General features: G+C 42.7%; 1 protein-coding gene across 6 annotated transcripts in view; it reads right to left on the bottom strand.

Annotated features, from left to right (window-relative positions):
* The window catches only part of PDZK1 (PDZ domain containing 1), a 150,438-nt gene that overhangs the window by 93,198 nt on the left and 32,248 nt on the right, over nucleotides 1-24,992 (bottom strand). For all 6 annotated transcript variants that reach the window (XM_030203757.1, XM_030203761.1, XM_030203759.1 and 3 more), the window contains exon 3: nucleotides 15,446-15,674. In XM_030203757.1, coding sequence (XP_030059617.1) covers nucleotides 15,446-15,674 — 229 coding nt within the window. The remainder of the gene's footprint in view (nucleotides 1-15,445; nucleotides 15,675-24,992) is intronic.

The following is a 24,992-nucleotide window of genomic DNA, read 5'->3' as shown; positions in this document are numbered from 1 at the left end:
TTGAGAGTTGACTTGACTATCACTACTTTTACTGGAGATTGCAAGGAGAGTCCAAGAACCTATTGAGGACAGGATGAGCAAACTCAAGAGCCAATCCAAAATAACATCAAGACACATTGATCCAAGGTTATTTGGGCCCATCTCCAGAAAAACAACTGTAGGAATTCCCCTACTGGAGGAACCAGAGAGTGAGTCCACAAACCCTCACTGTGCAGCCCGAGCCATTCTGGCACTCCCAGTTGCAGCCTCTTGGTCTCCTCTCTGACTATCCTGAAATGACCGCCCTGTGGACATAAATCTCCCATGCTGGGAACCAATAATTACCAGGCCTCTATCTTCTGGTGTTTTGGATTTGACCCCAGGTCAACTGAGCACATGCTAATCTAGGGTAGTACTCTGGAAGATGCAGCTACTTAGATGCCACCAAAATCTTCACCAACTCATCTAGATCTTCTGTAAACAACTTCCCCTTGAAGGGTAACTTATTAAGTTGCCCCTTTGATGCCATGACCACCACCTAGTTGTTGAGCCACAAAGTGCATGTGCAACCACCAAAGGGGCCAAAGTTCATATGAGATTGTAGAGAGTGTCTGCTAGAAAGGCTGCATCCATCTCCTGCTGACCCACTTCTGATACTCTCACTGATTCACCTTCTAGAGCTTCTCGGGACAACTGCTCAGTCCAACAAAAACAGATCCTGGTCACCAAACCTTCACAGACAGCCACCTACAAGGCTGGAGCAAACACATTGAAGATCTGCTTCAGCAGAGCCTCCATTCACTGTTCCGGTGAATCCTTCAGGGTCATGCAGCTTCTTCTGGTATAGTAGTCTTCTTTGTAATGCAAGCATATCCATCTGGAAAAGACTCAAAACCTTCTGCCACAGGGCAGAGATACAGACATGTCATTGATCTTGCCATCTTCAATCCTGCATCCAGGATGTCCCATCCCACTGCTATCATATCCTTTATTGCTCTATACACTCAGACGATTTGGAAAGGGTCTTCTGTTGTCACACTCTCAGTCAGCTCCACATATGAAATACTTAAAACTGAAAGGATCTGGGCAATTGGGAAAACAAATCATCCCTATGAAATACCCTAACCATCATAGCATCTTCCTCCTTTGGATCTGCAAAACAGGAACTAGGACCTTCTCTACCCAGGCAAAGGGAGCCATCCAATGCTAATGACACCCTCTCTAGCAAATCTTCCTGTAGCACCAGCTGAGGCTTTGTAACATAGAGGGGAATAATCGAACGTCGCCGGCGAAATAGGTCGCCGGCGATCTATTTTGGTGGCGGCGCAACAGCTGGCCGGAACCGTATTTTCAAAAAAGATGGCCGGCCATCTTTTTTTTCGATAATACAGTGTGGGCCGGCGAAATGTCTTGGATTTCGCCGGGTTTGAGATCGCCAGTTTTGTTTTTCCGCGATAATGGAAAAAACTGCCGGCGATCTCAAACCCGGCGAAATCCAAGGCATTTGGCCATGGGAGGAGCCAGCATTTGTAGTGCAATGGTCCCCCTCACATGCCAGGACACCAACCAGGCACCCTAGGGGGCACTTCAAACATCTTTTATAAACAACCAAATTAGCTTCCAGGTGCATAGCACCCTTCCCTTGTGTGCTGAGTCCCCCAAATCCCCCCCAAAACCCACTGCTCACAAGTGTGCACCATTACCCTAGCCCTAAGGGCTGAAGGGGGGCTCAACATTACCCACCACAAGTGGAACAGGTAAGGGGGGGGGGCCTGGCTCTGCCTTTCTGCAGTCCACTGCAACAAACAACAACTGTTCCAGGGACCTGCATACTGCTGTCAGGGTGCTGGGTATGACATTTGAGGCTGGCATACAGGCTGGCAAAAAAGGTTTGTATTTTAATAATTTTAGTGTGGGAGGGGGTTGGCGACCACTGGGGGAGTAAGGGGGGGGGGGTCATCCCCCATTCCCTCTGGTGGTCATCTGGTCAGTTGGGGCACCTTTTTGAGGCTTGGTCGTGAAAATAAAAGGACCAAGTAAACCCGGCGAAATACTGCTTATCGCCGGGTTTTATTTTTCCATTATCCGCGAAAGCCGGCCATCTGGTAGCCACGCCCAAGCCTGCCCATGTCCCGCCTTCGCTTCGCCGCCAACACGCCCCTTTGAACTTTCGCCGGTGAGGCGAAGGGAAAGCGGCGAAGCTATCACAAATGTAGCTTTTGATTATACGCTTTTCGCCGCTTTTGCGAAATCGCCGGCCATATCCCGATTTGTGTTGGGAAATAGCCGGCGATTACTTTCGATTATAAACTGGATAGTAACATAGTAGATGACGGCAGAAAAAGACCTGCACGGTCCATCCAGTCTGCCCAACAAGATAAACTCATATGTGCTACTTTTTGTGTATACCTTACCTTGATTTGTACCTGTCCTTTTCAGGGCACAGACCGTATAAGTCTGCCCAGCACTATCCCCGCCTCCCAACCACCAGTCCCGCCTCCCACCACTGGCTCTGGCACAGACCGTATAAATCTGCCCAGCACCATCCCCGCCTCCCGCCACCGGCTCTGCCACCCAATCTCGGCTAAGCTCCTTAGGATCCATTCCTGAGGCTTTGTGACCCCCTGAAGGGTCCTCCTGATGTGATATGGGTGCTTAACTGGATCTGATGAAAGCTCTGTCATCTACCTCTGTCTCTTGAAGTAGGCATATAAACAGCAGAAATTCAGGGGGAAACCCGTGCACAGAGCTACACCTGGACTCCTTGAGCCTCTGTTTGTACCTTCTGGATTAAGTAATGACATAAGGTCACCTATGGGACACTTCATATACAGTGGGGGAAATAAGTATTTGATCCCTTGCTGATTTTGTAAGTTTGCCCACTGACAAAGACATGAGCAGCCCATAATTGAAGGGTAGGTTATTGGTAACAGTGAGAGATAGCACATCACAAATTAAATCCGGAAAATCACATTGTGGAAAGTATATGAATTTATTTGCATTCTGCAGAGGGAAATAAGTATTTGATCCCTCTGGCAAACAAGACCTAATACTTGGTGGCAAAACCCTTGTTGGCAAGCACAGCGGTCAGACGTCTTCTGTAGTTGATGATGAGGTTTGCACACATGTCAGGAGGAATTTTGGTCCACTCCTCTTTGCAGATCATCTCTAAATCATTAAGAGTTCTGGGCTGTCGCTTGGCAACTCGCAGCTTCAGCTCCCTCCATAAGTTTTCAATGGGATTAAGGTCTGGTGACTGGCTAGGCCACTCCATGACCCTAATGTGCTTCTTCCTGAGCCACTCCTTTGTTGCCTTGGCTGTATGTTTTGGGTCATTGTCGTGCTGGAAGACCCAGCCACGACCCATTTTTAAGGCCCTGGCGGAGGGAAGGAGGTTGTCACTCAGAATTGTACGGTACGTGGCCCCATCCATTCTCCCATTGATGCGGTGAAGTAGTCCTGTGCCCTTAGCAGAGAAACACCCCCAAAACATAACATTTCCGCCTCCATGCTTGACAGTGGGGACGGTGTTCTTTGGGTCATAGGCAGCATTTCTCTTCCTCCAAACACGGCGAGTTGAGTTCATGCCAAAGAGCTCAATTTTTGTCTCATCTGACCACAGCACCGTCTCCCAATCACTCTCGGCATCATCCAGGTGTTCACTGGCAAACTTCAGACGGGCCGTCACATGTGCCTTCCGGAGCAGGGGGACCTTGCGGGCACTGCAGGATTGCAATCCGTTATGTCGTAATGTGTTACCAATGGTTTTCGTGGTGACAGTGGTCCCAGCTGCCTTGAGATCATTGACAAGTTCCCCCCTTGTAGTTGTAGGCTGATTTCTAACCTTCCTCATGATCAAGGATACCCCACGAGGTGAGATTTTGTGTGGAGCCCCAGATCTTTGTCGATTGACAGTCATTTTGTACTTCTTCCATTTTCTTACTATGGCACCAACAGTTGTCTCCTTCTCGCCCAGCGTCTTACTGATGGTTTTGTAGCCCATTCCAGCCTTGTGCAGGTGTATGATCTTGTCCCTGACATCCTTAGACAGCTCCTTGCTCTTGGCCATTTTGTAGAGGTTAGAGTCTGACTGATTCACTGAGTCTGTGGACAGGTGTCTTTCATACAGGTGACCATTGCCGACAGCTGTCTGTCATGCAGGTAACGAGTTGATTTGGAGCATCTACCTGGTCTGTAGGGGCCAGATCTCTTACTGGTTGGTGGGGGATCAAATACTTATTTCCCTCTGCAGAATGCAAATAAATTCATATACTTTCCACAATGTGATTTTCCGGATTTAATTTGTGATGTGCTATCTCTCACTGTTACCAATAACCTACCCTTCAATTATGGGCTGCTCATGTCTTTGTCAGTGGGCAAACTTACAAAATCAGCAAGGGATCAAATACTTATTTCCCCCACTGTATGAAGTGGGAACTGGATCAGGCTCTTCAAAAACAGACTTAGGATTCCAAAGTAAAGTTATAGGTGTTTATTTACACTGACTTGACACGGTACCATGTTTCGGCATACACGTGCCTACTTCAGGAGTCTTGATGTGTACACTTGACAATCACATTTGTCCTTGGCAATGCGTCTGGTAAAATTAACGTAAGCTGACCGTTGATGAAAGAGAAAATGTGAGTAGCATATGAAATACACTACAGCATTTCGTGATATTCACTTGAGCTTCAGTTGTTGAAACAGGCCTTTCGTTGCTTGGAGCATTCACTGAGAAAATTGAGGGATGTAGAACGTAAAATGTTGTGGAAAAATGTCATTATGCATTACAAACAAATAATCTTTGAATCACGCTAAGGACTCCTATTATGCAGGACTGGTTGCAAGGAAGGTAATATTTAGATTAGTTTCTGACTTATCCTCCTCATCATATTTTACCTCTCCATTCAACCTGCATATCCAACAGCTGAAAATTTAGGGGGCAATTGTTTAACTGGGTGCCTCCAGTTAGGTGTGCTGATGCCACACCCTGAGTGCCAGCTCTATAACATTATTAGTGTGGTAAGATACTGTTACAGAATATTAGCGTAAGATGAACATGTACACCAGGTCTATGGCTTTCATAAATATTAGGACCTAAACGTGACACCTTAGCTTGTAACTTACAGTATTCTGTAGGCTATACATGTAAATGAAAGCCCAATCCATGCCCCTGCCCTGTGATGCCCCCTTACAAATATGTGCTAAGGCAGTTGTGTGAAAACATTCTAGAATAGCACTGAGCACTCAGCTAACACTTGAATGTGTTCTTTAAATTTATGTAGGCAAATGGCATGTAAATTTAGGCACCAAGTTATAGAATTAGGAAGCGAATGTCTTATTTTTTAGGTAAAATTACCACTATTATGGGGAGACATTAGATTTAAGTGATTAACTCTGAGAAGTTACCCTACAATTCATGCAAAGATTTTGGTCTAGAAATTGTTTCCAATAAGCTTTGAGAAGATTTTTTCCCAATGCAAGTTATATCTTTGATCTTTGATGTTTGTTTTATGGTTGATCCTCTATCTGATGTCATACATTGGATAAGTGTATTAAAGATTCAAATAAAAAGTAATAATTTTTTGGACCAATGATTGTTGTGGCTCATGGTACATAGAATATAGCCATATTGTTGGAATGACAGTGTTACCATGCAGCATGTTTTGATGTCCTTTTTTACCTATAAAGAAAAATTATTTCTATCAACAATTAGAAAATTTTCTGGGTGATGTTGGACAATTGACTAAATCATAATATATGAGTTCTTCTATTGTTTGAGTGAGTATTTCCCATTTTTTTAACATACAGCTTCTCTGTTGACAATGTCTAGCTACACTGGGGTGGTGCCCCTCGTGCTTACATAAAAAACTCTCCAGCCAATGTCTTGCTATGTTGAGTTGTGGCCCCCTATAACATGACACCGCATTTAATGTGATGATATTTTATTGATCCCAATGATTGCATCATATCATTGCATCCACTGTATTTCCTTGTGCCCAGAGGACTCACAGTCTAAGTTTGTACCTGAGGCAGTGGAGAGTTAGGTGGCCACAAGGAGTATCAGTAGGATTTGAACGTAGGTCTCTCTGATTCACAGCCTACTGTTCTAACCACTAGGTTACTCTTCCACACCAATACCTAGAACTAAGAAGGAAGGACTAGATCTAAGTGAGCCATCTAATTTTAGGCCAATAGCCAGTGCACCAACATAAGTACATAAGTAGTGCCATACTGGGAAAGACCAAAGGTCCATCTAGCCCAGCATCCTGTCACCGACAGTGGCCAATCCAGGTCAAGGGCACCTGGCACGCTCCCCAAACGTAAAAACATTCCAGACAAGTTATACCTAAAAATGCGGAATTTTTCCAAGTCCATTTAATAGCGGTCTATGGACTTGTCCTTTAGGAATCTATCTAACCCCTTTTTAAACTCCGTCAAGCTAACCGCCCGTACCACGTTCTCCGGCAACGAATTCCAGAGTCTAATTACACGTTGGGTGAAGAAAAATTTTCTCCGATTCGTTTTAAATTTACCACACTGTAGCTTCAACTCATGCCCTCTAGTCCTAGTATTTTTGGATAGCGTGAACAGTCGCTTCACATCCACCCGATCCATTCCACTCATTATTTTATACACTTCTATCATATCTCCCCTCAGCCGTCTCTTCTCCAAGCTGAAAAGCCCTAGCCTTCTCAGCCTCTCTTCATAGGAAAGTCGTCCCATCCCCACTATCATTTTCGTCGCCCTTCGCTGTACCTTTTCCAATTCTACTATATCTTTTTTGAGATACGGAGACCAGTACTGAACACAATACTCCAGGTGCGGTCGCACCATGGAGCGATACAACGGCATTATAACATCCGCACACCTGGACTCCATACCCTTCCTAATAACACCCAACATTCTATTCGCTTTCCTAGCCGCAGCAGCACACTGAGCAGAAGGTTTCAGCGTATCATCGACGACGACACCCAGATCCCTTTCTTGATCCGTAACTCCTAACGCGGAACCTTGCAAGACGTAGCTATAATTCGGGTTCCTCTTACCCACATGCATCACTTTGCACTTGTCAACATTGAACTTCATCTGCCACTTGCACGCCCAATCTCCCAGTCTCGCAAGGTCCTCCTGTAATCGTTCACATTCCTCCTGCGACTTGACGACCCTGAATAATTTTGTGTCATCGGTGAATTTAATTACCTCACTAGTTATTCCCATCTCTAGGTCATTTATAAATACATTAAAAAGCAACGGACCCAGCACAGACCCCTGCGGGACCCCACTAACTACCCTCCTCCACTGAGAATACTGGCCACGCAATCCTACTCTCTGCTTCCTATCTTTCAACCAGTTCTTAATCCATAATAATACCCTACCTCCGATTCCATGACTCTGCAATTTCTTCAGGAGTCTTTCGTGCGGCACTTTGTCAAACGCCTTCTGAAAATCCAGATATACAATATCAACCGGCTCCCCATTGTCCACATGTTTGCTTACCCCCTCAAAAAAATGCATTAGATTGGTGAGGCAAGACTTCCCTTCACTAAATCCGTGCTGACTTTGTCTCATCAGTCCATGTTTTTGTATATGCTCTGCAATTTTATTCTTAATAATAGCCTCCACCATCTTGCCCGGCACCGACGTCAGACTCACCGGTCTATAATTTCCCGGATCTCCTCTGGAACCCTTCTTAAAAATCGGAGTAACATTGGCTACCCTCCAGTCTTCCGGTACTACACTCGATTTTAGGGACAGATTGCATATTTCTAACAGTAGCTCCGCAAGTTCATTTTTTAGTTCTATTAATACTCTGGGATGAATACCATCAGGTCCCGGTGATTTACTACTCTTCAGCTTGCTGAACTGACCCATTACATCCTCCAAGGTTACAGAGAATTCGTTTAGTTTCTCCGACTCCCCCGCTTCAAATATTCTTTCCGGCACCGGTGTCCCCCCCAAATCCTCCTCGGTGAAGACCGAAGCAAAGAATTCATTTAATTTCTCCGCTACGGCTTTGTCCTCCCTGATCGCCCCTTTAACACCATTTTCGTCCAGTGGCCCAACCGACTCTTTGGCCGGTTTCCTGCTTTTAATGTATCTAAAAAAATTTTTACTATGTATTTTTGCTTCCAACGCTAATTTCTTCTCAAAGTCCTTTTTTGCCCTCCTTATCTCCGCTTTGCATTTGGCTTGGCATTCCTTATGATCTATCCTGTTACTTTCAGTTGGTTCTCTTCTCCACTTTCTGAAGGATTGTTTTTTGGCTCTAATGACTTCCTTTATCTTACTGTTTAGCCACGCCGGCTGACGTTTAGTCTTTTTTCCCTTTTTTCTAATACGTGGAATATATTTGTCCTGAACCTCCAGGATGGTGTTTTTAAACAGCATCCACGCCTGACGCAAGTTTTTTACTCTGCGAGCTGCTCCTTTCAGTCTTTTTTTCACCATTTTTCTCATTTTGTCGTAATCTCCTTTTCTATAGTTAAACGCTAGCGTACTTGATTTCCTAGTTTCACTTCCTTCAATGCCAATATCAAAACCGATCATATTATGATCACTGTTATCAAGCGGCCCTCGTACCGTTACCCCCTGCACTAGATCATGAGCACCACTAAGGACTAAGTCTAGTATTTTTCCTTCTCTTGTCGGCTCCTGAACTAGCTGTTCCATGAAGCTGTCCTTGATTTCATCAAGAAATCTTATGTCCCTTGCGTGTACAGATGTTACATTAACCCAGTCTATATGCGGTAATATTGTTAGAAGCCTGTCTCTTACCAACTGTATAATTATTGAAGCCTTATTATTTGCATCTCTCACAGCATGGAATCATTACTTACAGCTCTTGTAACAGATGCTAAATGTGTAGACAAGTGATTTTATTATAATTGCACTTGACTACTGCATTTGACACAGTGGATCTACTATTTATCAAATTACATGAAACAGGAATCTCAGGAGCAATTTTCAGTTGGCTTAAAGAGTCAATAGACAATATAAAAATGAAAAAGAACAAAAAGTTGTCTTCTTTTTTGGAAACTTATCAGTGGAGTCCCGCAGGGCTCCCCTCTCTCCCCAATGCTTTTCAACATATATATGACTTCCATTGGTAGGGAATTTGATGGAGTTTGAAGCATATGTTTAGTCTTATGCTAATTAATATCTTACTATTAATTCCTACCTTGGCAGATATGATCAGACTTGAACTAGGCTAATCATCGTATCATGAGGGTTAAAAGTTGGTGTTTAACCCACTTCTTGAAATTAAACAGGGAGAAATCAAAATTGTTATGGCTAAGGAATTCTCATGATAGTGTACTTTATTTGGACACAGGCATTTTCTTACCAGTGGATAAAGTGATTAGAATATTGGGAATTTAATAGTAGGCTCTATACTGTCTTTAGACATATAGGTGAATGCAGTAGTTTAAAAAAGTATTCTTAAAACTGTATATTCCTGGTTTCCAATCTGGGACAAGTTTTCCTTAAGCAGATTAATGATCTTCACCCTAAAGTAAAATCTTTGGAAAGTAACTTAGGGATACAAGAGCAACAGATTAAAGATTTAAATGGGAAAATTACCAACTTGGATCAGAGACTTGTGAAACTTGAAACTTTACAACCTATTATGGTGAAAGACTTGACAAGCCTTAGAGACAAAATGGAATCTTTTGATAATTATACCAAAAATCATAATCTCAGATTTATTAATTTTCCTCGACTTCAAAATTGTAACTCCTATAGATATGCTGAAACGCTATATGCGTGAAAATTTATCAATTCCTGAACAGAATCTGCCACCAATGTCTATGGTGTATTATATTCCTGGGAAAGGAACCTCTTTACCCGAAGCTCCGATTGATGTCTCTCTTTTACTTGAGACTTCTGATACCGAATTGGCAACTGTGGCTACATTAGTGGCCACGGTGGCATTATTACCAGACAAGAACTGGATCTTTCGTTTATTTTTCCGTAATAAAGATAAACCCTTTTTGGGTTTAAAAGTTTTACTTTTTCCTGATGTCTCTAAGGAGACTCGACGACGAAGGAAACAATTCTTGCTCCTTAGGCCTGAGATTTTGCACTTGGGGGGTACCTTCTTTTTAAGATACCCCTGCAAGTGCATAGTAAGGCTTAGGGAGAAAAAATATGTATTTACAGAGCCGTCTCATGTGTCCTCGCTTATAACCTCAGTGAAAATGGAAAAGCGTTAAATATAATTGTGCTCTACTTAACAGCTTTTGTATAATTTCTATTGATAATTTCCTATTTGTCTCCGTTATTTTCCTGAAATCTTGGATCATAATTATGGACTTGAGTATAATTTTTCCTTGGTGAAGCTTAACCTTCACTTTTTTTTTTTATTTCCTGTTTTATTATTATTTTACAATTTTGTAAATTACTAGATACTTTACCTGAACAAGAAGATTGTCTTGTAATATAATGGAAAATCTTAATAAATATAAATAGGAAAAAAAAAACTGTATATTCCTGACACCTCCTCCTGTAATGGCTTCATAAAGTATAGGGAGTTATGGTTATAGAGCAGATTACATACGAATGCTGAGATCGTACACATGTTTTTGATGCGGACTGGGCCCCTTTCTTCCGCTATATGGAAAATTCTACATTTTAATATCTTGAGTTAATGGTAGTATTTCTCGCCTAACAATTTTACACTTCTAGTAAATGCATAGTCTGTGAACATTTAGAGATGTTATTGGTGAAGGGAGGGTTGTGGGGGGTAAGGGGAGGGAGTTATTTTAGCTTAAATGGATGACAATGCTGATCATAGGAATTTTTTTTCTTTTATAGTAGGGAATGGGGGGTTTGTTTGTCTTATGGATGTTTCAACATTATTTTTATATGTTTATAGCTGCATCTTTATGATTCTGTTTTAAGATTATGTTACTGTTCCGTTGCTATTATGTTACTATTATTCCTTTTGCTGGCATTGCCCTTTTGAATCTGTATTTGTTAATTTTAAGATACAAAAAAGTGTTGAAATTGAAAACTGCATCAATTATATGCGATGAGGTCATTTTTCTATGAGGAATTATTTTGGCTATTTAGTTCAGGTATTGTTCTTCCACATTTGAATTACTGCAATGTCTTGTATTTTGGAGTCTCAGTGGCTTTAAGCCCTAAGTTAAACTTAATGCAAAATATTACTACAAAAATGATTTTTAAACCTCATAAATACAGAGATACCACAGGTCAGTAACTCCCATGGTAAATGAAGATGTGGTACATAAGAACATAAGTGTAGTCATACTGGGTCAGACCAATGGTCCTTCTAGCCCAGTATCCTGTTTTCGAAACAGTGGCCAAGCTAGGTCACAAGTACCTGGCAGAAACCCAATTAGCAACATTCTATGCTACCAATCCTGGGGCAAGCAGTTGCTTCCCAGTGTCTATCTCAATAGCAGACTATGGACTTTTCCTCTAGGAATTTGTCCAAACCTTTTTTAAACCCAGGTACACTAATTGCTGTTACCACATCTTCCAGCAAAGAGTTCCAGAGCTTAACTATTCTGAAAAAATATTTCCTCCTGTTTGTTTTACAAGATATGGATTGAGGTCTACAAAATCCTGAGTGGTGTAGAATGAGTAGAAGTAAACTGATTTTTTACTCGTTCCAAAAGTACAAAGACTAGGGGACACTCAAGGAAGTTATATGGAAATACTTTAAAAACAAATAGAAGGAAATATTTTTTCACTCAACGAATAGTTAAGCTCTGGAACTCTTTGCCAGAGGAGGTGGTAACAGCATATCTGGGTTTTAAAAAGGTTTGGACAAATTCATGGAGGAAAAGTCTATAGTCTGCTATTGAGACAGACATGGGAAGGAACTGCTTGCCCTGGGATTTGTAGTATGGAGTGTTGCCACGATTTGTGTTTCTGCCAGGTACTTGCCACTGTTTGGAAAACAGGATACTGGGCTAGATGGACCATTGTTCTGACCCAGTATGGCTACTCTTATGTTCTTAAGTCTAGAGAAGCTTCCGCTAAGTAGTGTCATTCCTGAGGATGATAACAAGTCTTCTAGATCTCCACACTTGCACAACTTTATTAGACCACATGGAGGGGCATAATCGAAAGGGGCGCCCAAGTTTTCCTGAGGAAATCCTCGCAGGACGTCCCGGCGAAGGGGCGGGGGAACCCTATTTATCAAAACAAGATGGGCATGGTAGTCCTTAAATTTGGTCGTTCTGATTTTCGGCGATAATGGAAACTAAGGACACCCATCTCAGAAACGACTAAATGCAAGCCTCTTGGTCGTGGAAGGAGCCAGCATTCATAGTGCACTGGTCCCCCTGACATACCAGGACACCAACCAGGCACCCTAGGGGGCACTGCAGTGGACTTCAGAAAAAGCTCCCTTACGTTGTGTGCTGAGCCCCCCAAAACCCACTACCCACAACTGTTCGCCACTACCATAGCCCTTAGGGGTGAAGGGGGGCACCTAGATGTGGGTACAGTGGGTTTGTGGTGGGTTTTGTTGGGCTCACATTTACCACCACAAGTGTAACAGGTAGGGGGGGATGGGCCTGGGTCCGCCTGCCTGAAGTACACTGCACCCACTAAAACTGCTCCAGGGACCTGCATACTTCTGCGATGAACTTGAGTATGACATTTGAGGCTGGCATAGAGGCTAGCACAAAAAATTTTTTTAAAGTTTTTTTTAGAGTGGGAGGGGTTGGTGACCACTGAGGGAGTAAGGGGAGGTCATCCCCGATTCCCTCCGGTGGTCATCTGGTCAGTTCAGGCACCTTTTTGTGCCTTGGTCGTAAGAAAAACTGGACCAGGTAAAGTCATCCAAATGCTCGTCAGGGACGCCCTTTTTTTTCTATTATGGGTCGAGGATACCCATGTGTTAGGCACGCCCAAGTCCTGCCTTCGCTATGCCTCCAACACGTACCTGGGAACTTTTGTCATCCCCGCAACGGAAAGCAGTTGGGGAAGCCCAAAATTGGCTTTCGATTATGCCGATTTGGGCGACCGTGTGAGAAGGATGCCCATCTTCTGATTTGTGTCGAAAGATGGGCGACCTTCTCTTTCGAAAATAAGCCTGTTAGTATCTAATAGATATTTGTCAAAATATGAATTTATTTCCTGCAGCCTGTTATTCAGGACAAATCTATTGTATGTCACATTTATTTCTCCCATCCAGTAATTTTTAAAAGTGTTCAAGATTTTGTTCACATTAGTTTTATCTGCATCGCTCTTGATATACAGCTCATATGCTTCCATGCCAGGAAAATAGCAGTATATTTCTTCACCGGCTGTTCTTCTGGGTGAGTTGCAATTTCATAATTCTGTCACTGTCTCTTGAAATGCCTAGAAATTGTAGCGCAATCCAGTGGTAGAGGAATCTGCATTGATGTGTGACCTTCCATTGCTAATTTACTTCTTCACCATGTAACATATTGAGACACTTCAGGCTAGTTTAACAGTCTCAACAACTTGCTTTATGTTCCAGGGCAGCAACAACAAAGTGATGTATTGTATTCTACCCAGGTACACACTTCAGTTCCTTGAGAGATCATAGAGTTATACAATAGTTACCATCACACAGCATTTTTGGACATATAGAGGGGCATAATCGAACGGAAACGCCTATCTCCATGGGCATTTATCTCCGAGAACGGGTCAGTGAAGGGGCAGGCCGAACCGAATTTTTGAAAAAAATGGACGTTTTTGAGCTGGGCGTTTGTTTTTTTTAGCGATAATGGAAACTAAAAATGCCCAGCTCAAAAACGTCCTAATCCGAGCCATTTGGTTGTGGGAGGGGCCAGGATTCGTAGTACACTGTGGTTACAATCAAAGTGGATTACATATATACAGGTAATTATTTGTACTTGGGGCAATGGAAGGTTAAGTGACTTGCCCAGAGTCACTAGGAGCTGCAGTGGGAATCAAACACAGTTCTCCAGGTTCTCAGGCCATTGCACTAACCATTAGGTAACTGCTTTGGTTTCCTTGTGATATGTGTTATTATGAACAACAAATCCTCCCTACTATATATGTTATTTGAGTCCAGTCTAGATTACCTACTTTTTTCTTATTTCTAGACCCCTTTTATACCAGGACTATACATCCAAATTCATACCACCAAAGGTTTGTTTGCTAGACCTCGAGTAAAGCATTATGAACTGATTACAGCACTGATAAGAAGAGCTCTATTAAGTGACGTCCAGGGTGGTCTCACGCAAAGGACCTAAATTTATAATTTGAATAATTTAAATTATTTAAATAATTATGGTTAAAATTCTCGAAATACTATAATACATGCATATCACATTTTCTCTGTTGTTCATTAGATTTTGTTATATATATATATAATATTATTATTTTATTTTTTGATTTAGTTCTGCAATATATCTTGTAACTTCCTCTGTTAGATCAGTTTGTTTGTTTGTTTTGATATTATTTTGTAACCAGCACATATATCTTAAGGTTGACGCTTTATAAAAATGTTCTTTTTTTATGTTGTTATAGCTTTTTAAATAGGACAATATCATTTAGATAATGAGAGTTTCAAAACTTGGGTCTTTTTATAAGTTATATTTTATAGTCTATTGGATAGGCTCCTGTTTTGTGTTTCAACACTCATGTTATTTTATTATGTTATTTTATCACTTTAAATTTTCTCAGTAAAACTTTATTTTTTTATCATCATTTATTTATTATATATGATTTTCACTTAATTTGTATGGTTTTTGTATATATTTTTTAGACTCCAGAGGCAGGCCTGTGGCCGAAACACAGATCTGTGTCGAGTCTGCCTTAAAGGTTGTTTATTGTTCAACGCAGTTGCCCCAGTTTCTGGAGTCACTGGTCCACTACCCACTTCTTCTTTGTGATTACATGTGGATGGGGCATTTTCAATATGACATCTAAATTCAACTTTGGACGTTTTGCTGAAAATGTCCAGAAAAACATCTATCTTTTTTCTTTGAAAATGATCATTTCCTAGACGACGTTGTGCTTAGTATGTCTATCTTTCCATAAAAAAAAAAAACAATAAAAAAAACTCCAAGTGCTACAAAAATATTTTCTATTTTTGTAGTGCTGGTGCTTACCCGGTGGTAAACAGGCAGCTTCATGTGCTGCCCGGTCAGTGCTGGGTTAGCACAGGAGCTCTTACCACCACCTCAATGGGTGGCAGTAAGTGCTCCCCCCCAAAATGACCATGCAGCAAGTGATTCACTTACCGCCCGGCCATTTCTTTTTGAGAAAAAAAAATAGTCTTTTACCCACTGCGGTAAAAGGAGGCATCAGCACACGTCAAAAACATGCGCTGATGGTCCCTTTACCGCAGCTTAGTATAAGGACCCCTTGGATAGTGAGCCCACTAGAACTTGCATCTAATAAATGTAAACCACTTTGGTTATGCCACAGAAAAGGGGTATCAAAGACCCTTTCTCTTTACCCTTTATTTGACAGAAATGCCTGTTCTCACCTTGAGTTGTTTTCAGGGAAAAGCCATATGTGTTTTTTTCCTTCATCAGGTAGCAGAGCCGAGGCTGTAGATTTGAACTCGTGACTCCATTCATCATAGACTGCCCGGTTGACTGGTTTGGTTTCAGTTCTGACAGATTCTTTTCTCTCTTCTTTTCATTTTCATAAGAGGCTTCATCCAGAACTAGGAGACTTACGGAATTGCCACTGGTTTTAATGAGCTCTACCACCTGCAGATCAGAAGAAGTACAAATAAGATGAATCTCAATGTTATTTGATACACCTAATGCAACAGAGAGGCTCATTTTCAAAGCACTTAAGACTAAAAACAAAGTTCCATAGGTTACTATGTAATTTTATATGTCTAAGTGCTTTGAAATGTGCCTCAGAGTCTAGTAGCATGCCCTAAAGTAGAGTCAGCGAAACTCCTCTCACAGTATTGAACACTAGTGATGCACCTTCTCCAGATATACAATATAAATTAGGAATTCTGATTATAGGTTTCATAGTAAGTGACGGCAGATAAAGACCTGTATGGTCCATCCAGTCTGCCCGACAAGAAACTCATTTTACATGGTATGTGATACTTTATATGTATACCCAAGTTTGATTTGTCCTTGCCATTCTCAGGGCACAGACCGTAGAAGTCTGCCCAGCACTGTTCTTGTACTAAGTTCTGAAGCTAATGTTGAAGCCCCTTAAAATTTACAATCCAGTCCATCCATATCTATTCAGTCATGATCAGGGTGTAGACCATAGAAGTCTGCTCAGCACCAGTTTTGCTTCCCAATTACCGGAGTCACCACCTAATCTCCGTGGATCCATTCCTTCTAAACAGGATTCCTTTGTGTTTATCCCATGTATGTTTGAATTCCATTACCGTTTTCATCTCCACCACCTCCCGCGGGAGGGCATTCCACATATCCACCACCCTCTCTGTGAAAAAATACTTCCTGACATTACTCCTGAGTCTGTCCCCCTTCAACCTCAATTCATGTCCTTTAGTTCTACCACCTTCCTGTCTCCGAAAAAGATTTGTTTGCGGATTAATATCTTTCAAATATTTGAATGTCTGTATCATGTCACCCCTGTTTCTCTTTTCCTCCAGGTCAGCAAGTCTCTCCTCGTACAGTTTGCAACGCAAATCCCATACCTTTTTTGTAGCTTTTCTTTGCACCGCTTCCAGTCTTTTTATATCTTTAGCAAGATACGGCCTCCAAAACTGAACACAATACTCCATAGAGAGTTTGTTGTTTTTAGCCCATTCTTGAATTGATGTTAGACAGGTAGCCAAATCCAAGCAACCTTCAAAAGCAGCTTCTATCACTTGCAACAACTATGCTGCCTGTCTCCTTACATTAAGAAGGCAAGCCTTGTCTCAGTTGTGCATGTCATGATAACATCAAGACTGAATTACTGTTATGCACTTCTTCACTGATGTCACTACAAAGAGTCTGCACCAGCTCCAATTGATTCAGAATGCCACCTCCAATCTTCAGGTACTACGGACGATTTTAACAACAGATTACAGATCGCTAACAGCAGATCAGCAATTTTATGTTTTGAGTTCTTTCAGTACCCTGGGGTGTATATCATCCGGTCCAGGCTCACACAGATTTCTTTTAGTTCATCTGAATCTTCACCCTAGAAAATCATTTCTTATACAGGTAGATCTCTTACATCCTCTTCAATAAAGACCGAAGCAAATAATTCATTCAATCTCTCCACTATGGCCGTGTCCTTCCTGAGTGCCCCCTTTACTCCTTCATGATCCTAATGGTCCCAAGTATTTCCTCACAGGCTTTCTGCTTCTGATGTACCTGAAAAAGGTGTTACTATGTGTTTTTGTCTCCGCTGCAAGTTTTTCTTCATATTGTCTTTTTGCCTTCTATATCAATGCTTTGCATCTAGCTTGATACTGCTTATGTTGCTTCTTATTTTCTTCATTCAAATCCTTTTCCCATTCTTTGAAGGATGTTCTTTTGGCACTAATAGCGTCTTTCACTTCACCTTTTAACCACGCTGGCTATCGTTTGCTCTTCTTTCCACCTTTTTAAATACACGGACTCTGCTCTGGGCTTCCAAGATGGTATTTTTAAACAACGTCTATGCCTGATAATCCCTAACCTTTGCAGCTGATCTTTTTAGCTTCTTTTTAACTATTTTCCTCATTTTGTCATAGTCATCCTTTCAAAAATTAAATGCTGCTACTGTAGATTTCTTTAGTGGCTTCACTTCAGATATCAGTTAAAATTTGATCATGTTATGATTACTGTTTCCCAGCGGATCCAACATCGTTACCTCTCAAACCATGCCCTGCATTCCACTAAGGACTAGATCTAAAATAGCTCCCCCCCCTTGTCATTTCCTGGACCAGTTGCTCCAAGAAGCAGTAATTTATTACATCTAGGATCCTGAGAGATCAATTGACAGTCTTTCATCTTCATTAGGCCCTTTGGAATATGAGTTCTAAGAAAGATGTGTGTGACTTCCATGAGAATTGGGTGGTTGATTTGAGCATCCCCTCTGAGTCATTAAGCATTCCAAGATTGGTGTCAAGGATTCCTGAACTTGTGCTTAGTGCAGAGTACAGGGAGTGTCAATTCCAGGTACTCTATCGTATGTATATTTCGCAAACACAGGCTCAAAAATGTGGACTGGTGCCTACAACCATCTGCCTGAAGTGTCATTTAGGTAACCATTCTTTTATCCATACATTTTGGAAATGCTCTAAAATCTAATCTTTTTGGCGCACAGTGCTATGTTATTTAGAGACTTTGATAGGGACCCCACCCCACTCTCCTCAGTAGGTTTGTTGTTGGATAAATATGAGGCATTAAGAACATGGGCATGTTGAACTAGGTTCTTCATTCAGACGTCAGAGGTGCAGTGTAAAAAAAAAAAGTGTTCTCTGCATGTGTACCAGTAAAGATTCCTCCAGTTATTGAGGATATCATAATAGCCTTCACAATTTGATGATGTTGAGTTAGACATTCTTCAAAACATAAAAATGTTTTCTGTTATTAAACGGACAGTCAACTGTTATAGAGTATAGAGGAGGAGGGGTAATGGGATTAAGATGTTGATAGTAGTCTGGAGAGCTATAAAGGTCCAAGCTCTTCAGATTCTTAGTGTTGTTTGGCTTTGGGAAAGATTTAGAGTGTGTGTGTGGGGGGGGGGGGGGATATATGGCTGAAATTACTGGAAAAACTGAACCACCATGTAAAGATTGTTGGTCTGTATTTCTTTTTTAATTTGTTCAATAATATGTGTTTAAAGATTTAAAAAAAAAAAAAAAGTTTTCTGCATATATGGGACACATATATACAATCGCTACTGCCCAGAGCATGCAGTCTTGTGCTTAATACTCTGTAGTGAAATGGGTCCAAAGGTTTGGAAGCTTTCTATCCACTCTTGTCTACAATCACTTCATTATTAGATCAATAGGTGCCACCTTAATAATTATAAGGGGGCAAGCTTGTAGAGATCGGGGGAGGGGGGAGACAGATGTTGCAAATTGAGCATGCTTTGAGTTTACTGTTTGCTGTGGTCAGAGTTATAAGAATCCAGACTCCAGTTACCCAGTTCTTTGCTAATATATACTGTGCTTACTGTGGTTAATGCTCTATTTGAATTATGACTGAGCTCCTGGTTTGTTACCGAGAATTGAGTTTTATGTTGTGTTCCAAATGTTAAGGGGAGGGGGAAGGGAAAAATACAAAAGCGAGTTTGACAGCGGACTTTAATATTGCTTTTTGTATATCCATGTTTGAGAGTGTGTCTGCACTTTGACTGATTGCTGAAGATATACTATTGTATCTTGTCGTCAAAGAAATTTAAGTTTTGACATAGGGGTTGGCTGCATGAGCCATTTGGCAGACATAAGAGCAGACTATGTAAGAAAAAAATATACAAATTAAAAGGTTTTATTTATATTATGGAACTATTTTTAAGTTAACATTTGGTACACATGGAAGGGGCAGAACCACATTCCTCCTGCTGCCTAAAGCATCCCTGAGGCCATGTAGCTCTGTCCTCATTCCCTCCAGATAGTTCACCTTGAGACCTATAGCATACTGCATATCCTGAAGCCCTACTGCATATCATGTTTCAGGGACTGAAATAGCAGCTGGACTTCATGGTGACAGCATGCCTCAGGGGTCTCATGGGGACCCATCTAGTCCAGTGATTCAGCTGTAGCGGTAGGGGGGTCATACAAGTTTGTAGATCATCCTCCTCTTCCTTCTGGGGCAGCTGTTCCAGGCCTGGGGAGCCTTTCTTTTCTTCCTCCTCCTCCTGCAATTGTAGTTGTTCCAGGCCTGGGGTGGGGGAGGTTGTTCCAGGCCTTCCTCCTTTTTTTCCTCCTTCTGCAACTGCAGCTGCTTCAGACCATTGGGGACCTTCCTTCTCCTCCTCCTCTGGCAGCTGTTCCAGGCCTAGGGGGCCTTCTTCCTTTTCCTCATCATCCTGCAGCTTTGGCTGCTCCAGGCCTGGGGTGGGGGAGGCCTTCCTTCTCTTCCCCCTCCCCTCTGCCTTCTCCTCCTCCTACTGCTGCAGGAGTTGCTGCTTCAAGCCAGGAGAATCTTCCTCCATCTTCTCCTTAGGTAGCTGCGCCAGTCTTAGGAGGCCACCGTCCTCCTCCTGCTTGAACAACTGCTCAAGATCTAGGGGGCCTTCCTCCACGTCACCATCCTCAGCTCAGCTCCAGGCCTGGGGAGTGTGTCTCCTCTTCCTTGTGCTCCTACTCCTGCAACTGTAACTGCTCCAGGCTTTTTTGTTTTTGGAGGGGGGAGAGATGCTTCAGGCATGGGAGAGCTTTCCTTCTTTTCCTCCTGCAGCTATGTTAGGGTTGAGCTATGGTTTATGGTTTATTATGCTTATTATGTTGTCTTTCTCAAAACATAACAAAATGGTGTACAGCTAAAAGGAAATAGAAAGGAACTTTGATCTTCATAGGGCAGACATGAAGCCATGACCAATTATTTCTGATCCTTGCCAATGTGCTATCAGTAACTGGGGGAGCTAATTAATGAGACTGCATATGTGTCATCACTTATTAGGCTGTCTATGTGGAGGCACTTTGGCTACTCCCTTTCCTCTGGTGATAGTGTACCATGTTTGTGGCTGTGTGCAAACCTTCGCAGGGGTCAGTGCCCTAGCTGCCTGAGGTATCCATGCTTCTTACTGTATGTGATAGCTCTGTACTGGCCTTCTAATCTTGCCACATTGACAAACATAAATTACAGTAGACATGGGGTAGCCTATTTTTGTCAGGTATCACCTTACATACCTATCAGTGTATTGAGGCCTGCACCTGTGGGGAACAGTGTACAATGCATCAGATGCAGGTGATGATGTACAATGATCCACGAGAGGTCATGCCCTACTAAATAGGTAGGGCTGTAAGGCATCGCCTAGCCACCCTTTTGTGTGCAAATGAGGTCTGAATCAAACTAAAATAGTATGTTTACATCCCTATTGTTTACCAGTTCAAACCAGCCTGAGATTTCTCCCCTGCAGCTACCACTTATCTATGAAGACTAGCCATGAAAAACAAAACATGGCATTCTTCTATGAAATCTAGTCCTTCCATGTTGAAGACACTGTACCTTGAATACACACTTGGGAGTACCTGCCTTATTGGTCCAGTCAGCATCAATGAAGTCCAATTCAACCAATTACAAAGACTGTTTACAGTGTGTGGACAAACAACACAGATGGTTGAAATCTACTAATTGCTCTGCAGAGAAAAAGACTTTGCACTCTGCCATTTTGTCTGCACTTTTGCCCTGTTCATATTTTGGCCTTGCTGTTTGGCTTCTGCCTTTTTGCTGCACGTGCCTGCGCATGCGGGTTTACTGTAACTGTGCCTTTCTGTTAGGTAACACTTTGAAGAATTATGGACTCTGAGACTTTGAGAACTTATCTGCAATCCTGTTCACCTTGATAGCTCAGCAGTAGGCTTGCACACAATTTGCTGAGGATTGAGGCAGTTTATAGTCTCTCTGGGGAAATACATTCCTCTGTTCTGGATTGAAGCACTAGCCTGGATTGGGAGTCAGTGACTTGTTTTCCACTTAAAGGTTGGATAGCTAGTTAATGTTAAACTTTAAAAGGTTGAGGAGTTAGAAAGACAAAGTTTATTAGTTTAAGAAATGTCATATTGATACTTTGTTCTTATTTACTATAAAACAAATCTTAGTGGTTGTGAGAAGAAAGGTCTTTGTACTGGAATAATTACTGAGAAACATTGCTTGTGTTACTGTATTACAGAAAAGACTGCTGCTTCTGTGAAAATAAATCATCTATGCATGAAATTGTTACCTCAGTTTCCTGAATGCTAGTGGGGAGAGAGAACTCAGAACCAGGGGCACAGCCATCGCCTCTTTACCCCATAAGACTATGAGGTGCCACCTATGTTTGTCATATCTGACTGACATGAGACACCCACTCAGTTGTAATGATGCTGTTATAGCTGCTATATACCTTTATCAGCTACTATTTGCATAGTTTGACTGTTTCATTTGGGGGGGGGGGGGGCAAAGGGCGTGGATTGGCACTGTTGCATATCATTGGCATATATACATCTCATACATATTCATTATGGCTATTAAAAAAAAAAAACAATGAACACACACACACATCAGACTAAAATGCTGAATATGAAGCAGTGCCGTAGCAAGGGCACCTGCCACCCGGGGTGGTTCGTCGCGCACCCCCCCCCCCCCCGGGTGCAGCACGACCCCCCCCTCGGCGCACATTCTTACCTAGTGGCGTAGGAAGGGGAGGGCAGGAGGGCCGGTCCGCCCCGAGTGCACGCCGCTGGGAGCTGCGTTGGCTCCGCTGGTTCCCTGCTCTCTCTGACCTGGAACAGGAAGTAACCTGTTCCGGGGCAGAGGGAGCAGGGAACCAGCAGAGCTGACACCCCCCCAGCGGCGTGCACCCGGGGCGGACCGCCCCTCCCGCCCCCCTCCTTCCTACGCCACTGATATGAAGCCAGTATATCAAAAACAATAGGGCAGACACTTTATGAAATAACACAAAACCCTACAAAAAGACACTCAAAATCTATACAGAAAACTTAACACACAACAGCCCTAACCCACCTATGAAAAGACAGTGCTATAAATATTACACTGGACCCTAGAGCACCAATATGCCTGCTACTGGAAAATGGAACAGGCTGGACTGTTACAAATTCCTACACAAACACTACATGCTAGCAGAATTCGTCACCTCAGTCACATATGCAGAACACGGACAGACCTTCATGTGATACAAAATAGGGAACCACAAAAAACATGCCCACAAAAACTGAAATATAGATCTCTTCAAGAAAGCCAGACTCTGTAAGCAGTTAAAATATTGGTAAAAAAGAAACAGAAATATATTTTCTCCTGTACTCTGCAAAATACAACAATATGAAAAAAATGTACATTTCACAAAGCAGGCACATCTTAGTACTTAAAAAGCATTAAATAAAAAGAATGTTTTCTTTTCTACCTTTGTTGTCTGAGCATTCTATTTTTCTAGTTGGGCTGGTCTCGGTCTCTTTTCCACTTTCTATGTGTCAGTCTTCTCCTAAATATTTTTCCAGGTTGGCTTTTCCATTTCTTCGCTCTTCTCTTGTCTTCTTTCTGTCCTTCTCTGCATCTGTCTGGCACTGATCTTTCATTTTTCGTTCCCTCCCCCCTCCCCACACACTTTTCTCTCAATCTTTAGTCCTTAGTACCCATCTACCTACTGACTTTGACCATCTACCTCTCATTCCCTCTACAGAACTCCCGTTCCCCCCTCTGTCTCTCCCTTACCCAGTCTCCAAAATTTCCCCCCTCCATCTTTCACTCACTTCATTTCCCACCCTCTTTGCCCTCATCTACCCTCCACTGCATCTCATCACCCTTTTGGTCCCAGCTCATCCATGTCTCTCCTTCCTTCCCTTGTCTTCAAGGCCACTCTTCATGCAGAGTTCAGCGTTAGGAGTCACGGACCAAGAAAGGGATCTAGGTGTCATCGTTGATGATACGTTGAAACCTTGTGCTCAATGTGCTGCTGAGGCTAGGAAAGCAAATAGAATGTTGGGTATTATTAGGAAAGGGATGGAAAACAAAAATGAGGATATTATTCTGCCATTGTATTGCTCCATGGTGCGACCGCACCTTGAGTATTGTGTGCAATTCTGGTCGCCACACCTCAAAAAAGATATAGTGAAATTAGAAAAGGTGCAGAGAAGGGCAACAAAGATGATACAGGGGATGGGATGACTTCCTTATGTGAAGAGGCTGGGTCTCTTCAGCTTGGAGAAAAGGCGGCTGAGGGGAGATATGATAGAGGTCAATGTGGAGCGTCTGTTTACGCTTTCCAAAAATACTAGGACAAGGGGGCATGCGATGAAGCTGCAGTGTAGTAAATTTAGAACGAACCGGAGGAAATTTTTCTTCATTCAATGCGTAGTTAGAGTGGAATTCATTGCCAGAAAAAGTGGTTAAGGCGGCTTCCTGGAGGAAAAGGCCATAGAATGTTATTGAATGGACATGGGAAAAAGCCACTATTTCTGGGATGGGCAGGACAAATTGTTTGTTCTTTTGGCCATTGTCGGAGACAGGGTGCTGGTCTCGATGGACCCTTGGTCTGTCCCAGCATGGCAATGCTTATGTGCCCTATACCCCATGCACAATAGCTTCTCTTTCACTATCTTTTTAACCCCTTTCTACCCTAACTCAACCCTCTTCAGAGACTAATCCTCTTCTCCTATACCCCTCACCAGTACCCCAATCCCTTTTCAATGCCTCTTATCCCCTCTCCAGTCTTCCAGGTCATTCACATTATTTTTATTTTTTTATTTTTTTAGTTACATTTGTACCCTGCGCTTTCCCACTCATGGCAGGCTCAATGCGGTAGGCAATGGAGGGTTAAGTGACTTGCCCAGAGTCACAAGGAGCTGCCTGTGCCGGGAATTGAACTCAGTTCCTCAGTTCCCCAGGACCAAAGTCCACCACCCTAACCACTAGGCCACTCCTCCACACAATGCGTAGTTAGAGTGGAATTCATTGCCAGAAAAAGTGGTTATGTCTCTACCTTTCCCCACATCATCTTCTTTTCTTGCCCTTCTTCTCATATCCCTCATTTCACATCCTTCTTCCTTTCTCCCATCCCCCAGTCCCATCCATCTCCTGCTCCTTCCCTCTGCTCACCACACCTCCCAGTCCCATCCATCTCCTGTTCCTTCCTTCTTCCCCACTTCTCCCAGTCCCATCCATCTTCTGCTCCTTCCCTCTGCTCACCACCCCTCCCAGTCCCATCCATCTCCTACTCCTTCCTTCTGACTCTGCCCCACCTCTCCCAGTCCCATCCATCTTCTGCTCCTTCCCTCTGCCCCACCTCTCCCAGTTCAGATTGCACCCCCTCGCGAGGTCCAGGATTGCGCAAGCACACTCCGAGGGCCAGGCTTGTTATCCCCCCTCCCCTCCTCTGGTGCTGCAGTCTTCAATTTGTCTGGGCTTCTGGCAGCATTGTGATGTACACACACTGCCTTCAGTCTGCCCTGG

The sequence above is a fragment of the Microcaecilia unicolor genome, chromosome 5 (genome assembly GCF_901765095.1).
Source record: "Microcaecilia unicolor chromosome 5, aMicUni1.1, whole genome shotgun sequence".
Classification (NCBI taxonomy): domain Eukaryota; kingdom Metazoa; phylum Chordata; class Amphibia; order Gymnophiona; family Siphonopidae; genus Microcaecilia; species Microcaecilia unicolor.
The sequence above is the reverse complement of the archived record's forward strand: the minus strand, read 5'-3'. Positions and strand labels throughout refer to the sequence as shown.